General features: G+C 49.2%; 1 protein-coding gene across 2 annotated transcripts; it reads left to right on the plus strand.

Moving 5' to 3' along the window:
* The first annotated feature begins 399 nt into the window (after positions 1–399).
* On the plus strand, positions 400–3,441 carry LOC133916409 (E3 ubiquitin-protein ligase XB3-like). 2 transcript variants are annotated; one of them, XM_062360059.1, is made up of 8 exons: positions 400–747; positions 844–903; positions 999–1,070; positions 1,165–1,286; positions 1,365–1,505; positions 1,607–1,714; positions 1,864–2,125; positions 2,724–3,441. In XM_062360059.1, exons 1-8 carry the CDS (start codon positions 565–567, stop codon positions 3,144–3,146), a joined length of 1,371 nt encoding a protein of 456 aa, XP_062216043.1. In that variant the 5' UTR covers positions 400–564; the 3' UTR covers positions 3,147–3,441. The 2 variants fall into 2 exon arrangements, with proteins under 2 accessions (XP_062216043.1, XP_062216044.1); XM_062360060.1 differs by having other exon boundaries at positions 2,757–3,441.
* The last annotated feature ends 4,629 nt before the right edge of the window (positions 3,442–8,070 follow it).

Genomic DNA, 8,070 nt, shown 5'->3' on the forward strand with positions numbered 1-8,070 from the left:
TTTGAAATGCTACATACAACTACACTCCACGTAAAGCCTACGTGGCGTCTCCGTTTAGTCGGGCCTACAACCTGTCAGTATTTCGCATGCTAGCAGGTTCTCAAACACAGCGCCACATAAGCTGTCAGCATTCGAAGTACCAATATATACTGTCGGCATTCAAAATACCGATATATACTTTATTGATATTCCACGTGCCGACAATATCTATCCTTATAATTTTTTAAATTTACCTACTATTTTTGCAATTTTTTAATAAAATATTTTTAAAAAAAACTCAAGTAACAAGTCTAGTTTCTTACCAGACAGGTCCCGCACCGAAGTGTTTTTACCATATACAACACAGTGTATATATATATATTTTGCATGAGAAAGAAAATAAATTTATCCGCAAGAAGAAAATGCTCAACCAGGGAAGGGCAAAGCCTTTTAAAACAACAGGAAAGCGCACGCCGCAGTATAAGCTCTCCGCCCCCCTACCCACTACTCTCCCAGGACAGCCACCTGTAATAAGCTAGCCCTCCGCCCCTCCCCTCCCGCTCGCCGGAGTGCCGGCTGGCGGCGATGGGGCATGGCGCCAGCTGCGGCCGCCCCAGCGAGGAGGTGGACTTCTTCGGAGCGGTGCAGTCCGCCGACCTCGCCCGCCTCGCCACCGCCCTCCGCTCCCGCCCATTCCTGCTCAACCGGACCACGCTCTTCGATCGCCTTTCCGCGCTCCACATCGCCGCCGCCCACGGCCACCTCCAGGTACGTACGAACCATCAGCACCGGCCACTCCTCTCCCAGTTTCTTGCCGCCGCGGACGACTAACTGAGAGTGCGCGCACTTCCTTTCCTTCCTCAGGTGGTCTCCCTGGCATTGGATCTTTGCGTGCCCCCGGACGTCGTTAACCGCCACAAGCAGGTTTGCACGCGGTTGCTGCTTCACTCATTTCCCATGTCCTCTGCTCCCTCTCTTCTCTGTCGCCCCCGCCTGACATCTCGGGCCTTTTGCCTCAGACGGCGCTGATGCTTGCGGCGATGCACGGGAAGACCGACTGCGTGCGACGGCTGCTCGACGCCGGCGCCAATGTGAGCTTCACGGACACCTATTGGTGGTTGGAACTTGCAGTTGTTAGTTCATGGAGTCGGACTACTAAATGATGTTTTCGTTTTGGGTGTGCAGATCGTGATGTTCGATTCCACGCACGGGCGGACGTGCCTGCACTACGCGGCGTACTACGGCCACGCGGACTGCCTCCGGGCCATCCTCTCTTCGGCGAAGTCCGCGCCGGTGTCGGAATCCTGGTTGGCCTTCTCCCCGAGTCACCGTTCCGCCGCTGGTCTTAGCTCTTTGCTAATGTGTTGTCAGCTGTGGAGATGCAGGGGGTTCGCGCGCTTTGTCAACGTGCGGGACGACACCGGGGCGACGCCGCTGCACCTCGCGGCGAGGCAGGGCTGGTGCCGCTGCGTCCACGTCCTGCTCGAGAACGGCGCCATCGTGTCTGCGTCCAGTGGCGCCTTCGGGTGAGGATTCCTCTCAAGTCAAAGAACGCATTTTTATGTGAAAGTCGCGCCTTTTGATGAAAGTTTTGTGATATATTTGACTCGAGCGCGCGCTCTTGCAGATGCCCCGGGAGCACGCCGCTGCATTTGGCCGCGCGCGGCGGCAACCTCGACTGCGTCCGGCAGTTGCTCTCCTGGGGCGCCGACCGCCTCCAGCGAGACTCCGTTGGGTGAGTGAGCATTTCTTGGAACACCAGAGATGGCATGACGTCTGCTGAAATGCCGATGCAATGTCTCCTTCAGAGTTCAGTAAATCTGAAGCAATTATGTTCGTCAATCTATTTTGCGTCATACTGATGCCGTGGATTGGTTTCTGCAGGAGAATTCCGTATGAGGTTGCCGTGAAGCGAGGGCACGTCGCGTGCGCCGCGCTGCTGAACCCGTCGTCCACAGAGCCCCTGGTCTGGCCTTCCGCTCTCAAGTTCATCAGCGAACTCGAATCGAACGCCAAGGCTCTGCTCGAGGCAGCTCTGATGGAGGCCAACAGGGAGAGGGAGAAGAGGATTCTGAAAGGGATTAAGAATTCACTGCCATCGCCGTCGCATTTGGACGACGGTGTTCACGACACCTCCATCTCTGAGGTAATTCCAAATCTTACATTGCAGGTTGCAAAAAAAAAAAAAAAAAAACTTTTTGGCTGCTATTCTTCATGCCATCTTGGCATAATTCAAGTCGATACCTTCTTTCTTTCCCCTGGCCAATATGATTACAACTTACTGAACTTAGACAAATCCCAAGTGTTCATCTCAGCATTGGTTTTAGCTAGAGCGATTTTAGAGTTTCAACACTTGAGTTACTTGCTCCAAAACGTTCTAGCACTATAAGTAAGAATTCATCTTGATTCGAGAGAGACAAACGACTTCTTGAGAAGGGTTCAAGAGTAATTAAGGGTGCTTAACCAGCACTTGTCAGCATGATGGGCTACTACTACTGGCCTTTTGTACTTGTTTAGCATTCCAAGTCCGGCACATACTTGTCAAACTGCGGGCAGCATTGCGCCCATTCACTTGCACGATTGGCTCATTGCTCATCTGAGCAACTGCGCCAATCCATATGAACTCAGCATTATCCAAACGCCTCTCTCTGAATCAATGTACTTCTGCACATGCATGATCTGCGTTGCATCGACATCGTTATCTTGGGGCAGCCGCGTCCCCATGACATTGTAATCTTGTTCAGACTGATAACTCCACACGCGCCGTGCCCGTGAAGGCTAGCGACGCCGAGGTGTGCAGCATCTGCTTCGAGCAGGCGTGCACGATCGAGGTCCGGGAGTGCGGGCACCAGATGTGCGCGGCGTGCACGCTGGCCCTGTGCTGCCACACCAAGCCCAACCCGGTGACGCAGTGCCAGCCACTGCCGACCTGCCCGTTCTGCCGCGGCGGCATCTCTCGGCTGGTGGTGGCGACGAGGACGAGGGCCGGCGACGAGGACGAGGAGAACAAGCTGGAGTCGCTCAGGCACCGGCGGTCTCGCAGGTCCATGAACCTCAGCAGCGACGGGGGCAGCACCAGCAGCCTCATGGGCAGCATTGCCTCTTCCATCGGCAAGATGGGCCGCCGGAGATCTGATAGCAGTGAACAGGTCGACGACAAGCCGTAGCATTCATTCGTTCAGATTCAGTGCATATGATCATCCTACTTGTCATTGTCGCCGCCACGGTCATCGCCATCATCGATCAAGGAACAAGCTGCTACTTTTGTAGATTATTTTTGGCAAATGAGTTGTTTACCTGTGTAGATTCATTCAAGCCAATGCTGTAGCTAGGCTAGATCCAAATAAGGAGTCCTTGCTCGTTAGCCCCCATGCATGCCCCCGTGGAGTTCTTGAAAGTTTGTACATGTCTGATTTGCAGAGATCTGGCCCGGTATGATAATGAGAACCCAGTACAAATCCACGTCACTGATCCATATAATTGGCTGAATAGATCTGCATCGCTTAGGTTGGCCAGTTGCTGCCTCCAGAATTTTTTCCAATCTTGTCATCAAGTTCTTGGTTCCGGTCTTGATCTGAGTATCTGATGAGTGATGACGATTGGGCTTTGGATCCCCTGAATAATGGCGCAACTGGGCCAGGGATGTGACAAGTTTCCTTTTGGACCAGCTCGATCTGGTGAGATGGAGAAGAACTGAAGAAGGTACAACTACTCATCGTCATGGGTTGGGTTGTCCGGTTGTCCCCAATCAGCAGGCGTTTTCTTTTTTTGAAAGATACCAATCAGCAGGTGGTAACACAAACTTATTATACTGCGAGCTGGCCATATCTGACTTTGCTGGACCAAGTGTGCAAGCTTATTAGGACCAGCCATGAAAAAAAAAACTGGGCAATGATTGGCACAAAAAAAAAAAACTCATCTTCTACGCAGGTTATGTTTAAAGGTGCACTGGTTGAGACATGGCAAGTTTTGGAGGTTGTTGTCATGGATTTCTAAGAATAGATCGTGGTTCACTAATAGGCTATAGACATTTCAAATTTTGTGTGACTTGTTATTTATTTCCTTGACGATGCAACGACGTAATAATACACTAGGCTTTGTGCATCTCATGACGCAGCTGCCACAACATTCATTTTTCTATAAAAAAAAAAGAACTCAAGGAGTGAAACTGTCAAGCATGTTCCTTGGCACGTTGAGGAAGCACGAACTTCAAATTGCAGACAGCTCCAGGGCACTTTTCAGCACCTCAGGCTCAGGGTATAAATATCTGCAGAGCAGTGAGAAGATTTTTAACATGGGGAAGATAGATACTCCTGTGATCCTGTCTCACAAGAGCATCCGAAAGGAAGACGGTAACTCTTTGGAACTTACTACTCCGCCACAAGAGCTGACACTTGACGGAGACAGCCTTTCGCGGATAACGAGGAGAATCGAAGTGACATCACTCCCTCAGGGATGGTAGCAGCTCCCGGAAATGTGAAGATGTCAGCGGGGTGTGGAAGAAAAGAGCAGCACTGACTGGCCGGCTGACCAGCGTGAAGAAAAAAGACACTGCAGTTTCCCTCCTTTCGCAAGGGATCTCTTGAACGCGAGCCAAGATCGAACCAAACCTATGCCGTCCGTCGCATACACTGCGAATATAATGCTGAATCGCACGAAGACAAGGCGGATCATGGCAACAGCTGAGATCCAAATCTGTATGGGATGCGAGTGTGTGCTGCAGTGCACTGCTACGACCAACCAGACGGGTACTGTAACCAAAATCAGAGAAAAGAACGAGCTGACACACCGCTCGTACCTGTGGTTAGATAGATCGACCAGTTGCTGAATATTCTGTAACTGTGCTTCACCGATTCATGACCACATCGGGTTCGGAGCAAGAGTTCGCTGACAAAGAGATTACAGGATTCACCCCCTCGATGTACTCTATGCAATTGCTGAAAGTAATTTGCAGTAACACTCGTTACAGTCCCCATCTTAGATGGATCAACAAAAGAGATGGAATGGAGATGGTAACCATCAATTCGAGGCCTGAGTGCGTTTTGCGATCAACACCATGATATGCAAAGGACAAACGGGCGTAATATAGAATCGACGGAAAGGAAAATGCAGCACTACGCACCAAAATACCATCTCCAGCTCTCCTCTCCTATCAGCACGGCACATACAAAAGGCAGCTACATGATAAGTTAAAAATGTTTAGAAAGATAATCCACATCCTGCCCTAAAACAAACCGATGGATTATGCAATCTAATTTTTAACAATTCAGTTTTCAGACTATAACAATATAATAATCTATTTTTCACTAACTTATACAGATTATACAATCTATTTTTTTTAATCTAGCTTTTTAGAATCTCCAACTCTTAAGTGCTAAGACCAACCAGCACAATAATTTGCAGCACTTGTACACAGGCCAATGCAATCACCCATTCTTGCAAGTTGCAACTGCTCCGCATTAGCAGGAGCAGTAATAGTAAGAGAAAGAGAAGCTAATCGAGGAGCAGATGACAGAATTGGCCTGTAAGTTGGATTGAAAATCCTGGAAGAATACCCAGGAGACACAGGGAAGCAGGTTGGCAGGAGTGTGTACTGCGACACTGCTGATAACGTGACGACGGGCAGAAGAGCAGGCTGCTCAAAGGAGACCCGAGACAGACATGCAGGGTTCCAATGTTTGGGTGGCCAACCATGGATCTGGCTAGATCAGAGCCAGCTCAGCCTAAACCAGGCTGATGGTATGTTTGTGTAAGTTTCTGTTTCTGTTCTTTTCTATTGTTAGAAGTTAAAAGCTTAAATAAATAAAATTGTTTAAAGTGATTTTTAAGAAGTCAGAAGCCTACTTTTAAGTAAATAAATTAGAAATTGAGAAATTAGTTGAGAGTAGTTTTTCTGAAAAATTATGTGCTAAGAAGTTAAAAATTTATAGAGGTGATTTTTAAGAAGTCAGAAGTCTATTTTTAAGAAAATGAACTAGAAACTGAGAAACTAGTTGAGAGTATCTTTTCTGAGAAGTTGTATGTTAAAAAATTAAAAAATTATTGCAAAAACCAACAGCTAAAATTCAAAAATAGTTTAAAAAAACAAAAAGCACAACTTTTTAGAAAAGCTAAAAGCAAAATCCAAACAAACAAACCGTGAGTATGGGAATGAGCCTTTGTTTGGTTGCCTAATCTAAGTTGAGCTAGGCTGAGTTGTGAATTTGATTGGTTGGTGGAGGGGTGATGGGTTTGATTTCTTGATTGAAATTTGGCCAAGTCATGAGGTATGTTTCATGTTGAAGATTTGTTTATGACAATATGTTCGGAATTAGACTGGTGTCTGTGTATTGAATAAGGGGTCCCTATCAGGGGGAGTCCGCACAAGGGAGTGCCAGCTGGCGGTAGATATTTTTTTCATAAGATCGTGACCCTATCGAGCGACTAGGAAATACTCTCGTGATCAGCCCTCAGGTCATGGAGGTAAGCCCTGTGACCAATCTCACTGTTCGCGGGGTAGATATTTTATCTTAATCTATCAAGTCGCATTAAATGCTATCTACTTAAGTGTTTTCCTTCGCTAGGCACCCGTCCAGTGAACAAAGTCTTGGTCAGTGTATATGGGCAGTGTCTCGTCCTGTAGCATTAAATGCTACAGGATGGTGTTATATAGACAAGCGTGGCGCCGCACAACCGATGAGACGGCATCGTTGACAGGCATGCCGCGTGGGGCGATGGGACAATGCAGGTCGGTTGACCAGTGTAGGGTTTGCATACCTACCCTAGTTAGGGGTAGTTGGTTTCATCAGAGTTAGAGCGGTCACGCTGTTGGCACAACATGTTTGTATATACATCACTCCTGCTATATAAATAGAGGAGGACCGGGCTTGTAAGAAGAAGAGGAACACATATGTAAACAGTTTCATACTATCGATAAAAGAATACATAGGACGTAGATCTGTTATCATACAGGAGACCTGAACCTGGATAACCCTGGTGTTCTTGAGTTCATACACACACACACACAAAACACGTCGATCACACACCCATCGCCTTATATACCCCGAAAGTATTGTCAGGGATTAACTCTCGATAGTTGCCGTGCTAGGTAGGAGGGCACATTTTAGCGTTTCAGTAAGTGTTGATAACTTGATTGGGTTGCCCATGATCGGATCCATGACAACCGTTGAGTCCCACTCCGAGGACTCCGGTCACCGCAAGGTGTTCGTCATGGGGTACGACCCAGATGAGCTCGGTGTGCTCTAAGCATTGGACACCAAATCGGAGTTCGAAGGCTCCAAGACTCAACATGAAATTTGCATGGCTAACCATGCAGCAGGGGGCAGTGGATGCCCTCGTGCTTCGTGTACTGTCAATGAGCCTCAGGCCTTGCGCCTAGAGGGAAATCGGCTCAGCACCGAACAGGGAGGCTCTCCGATACAACCCCCACAACTACAATGCCGCCCATAGGAACTCCCGCATAAGGCGCAATCTATGGCAGCATTGTCACCTAGGCCGTTACACCATGTGGGCGTTGGGGGCTCCCCTCCTCACGATATGTCGCCGCTCTGTGCTCGATAGCTTGACTACGAGGCCATGACACCCGCATAGAATCTGCAGATCGTACGAATACTTCTTAGCCACCCGCTGATAACAGTACTGGAGGGTTCGCCAGTAGCCCCTTGGCTGCGTGACCTTGCACTCCTGGTTGAGACAGCTCGACGTCAACCATGGCGGCAAACACCACTTCGATCACAAAGGCTGGTGGAGGTCGCAATCACTAAGACTCGCAGCAGGCCCCGCGATAGGAAAGATCCCGTGCTCCCTCCATGGCAGGAAATGCTCGAAGACTCCCGTCATCTTGGGACAGCCAACCCTCTGATCCGCGTGACTCTCTTCGCCAACGTGACCTCCGCAGCGTAATCCAAGGTTGGAGGGCTAACCGAGAACAGGGAGATTGCGCTTGGCGTGAGTTGGAAAAGGGCAAACAACCCTACCACTCACCTTCCGCTCGCAGGGAGGTGTCACATTTTTCCAACCCATCGCCCGGGCCACGAGACCGCCATCTCTCTCCCCGAGCACGTGCCGCCGCCCATCAGCGAGCAACCCCCT

The sequence above is a fragment of the Phragmites australis genome, chromosome 4 (genome assembly GCF_958298935.1).
Source record: "Phragmites australis chromosome 4, lpPhrAust1.1, whole genome shotgun sequence".
NCBI classification, from domain to species: Eukaryota; Viridiplantae; Streptophyta; class Magnoliopsida; order Poales; family Poaceae; genus Phragmites; species Phragmites australis.

Bases quoted from the DNA above. Each gene is read 5' to 3' on its own strand.
- LOC133916409 (XM_062360059.1), top strand. From the start codon at position 565: ATGGGGCATGGCGCCAGCTGCGGCCGCCCCAGCGAGGAGGTGGACTTC. The intron at 748-843 runs GTACGTACGAAC...TTCCTTCCTCAG, and splicing joins CCGCCCACGGCCACCTCCAG to GTGGTCTCCCTGGCATTGGA. The intron at 1,071-1,164 runs GTGAGCTTCACG...TTGGGTGTGCAG, and splicing joins TGCTCGACGCCGGCGCCAAT to ATCGTGATGTTCGATTCCAC.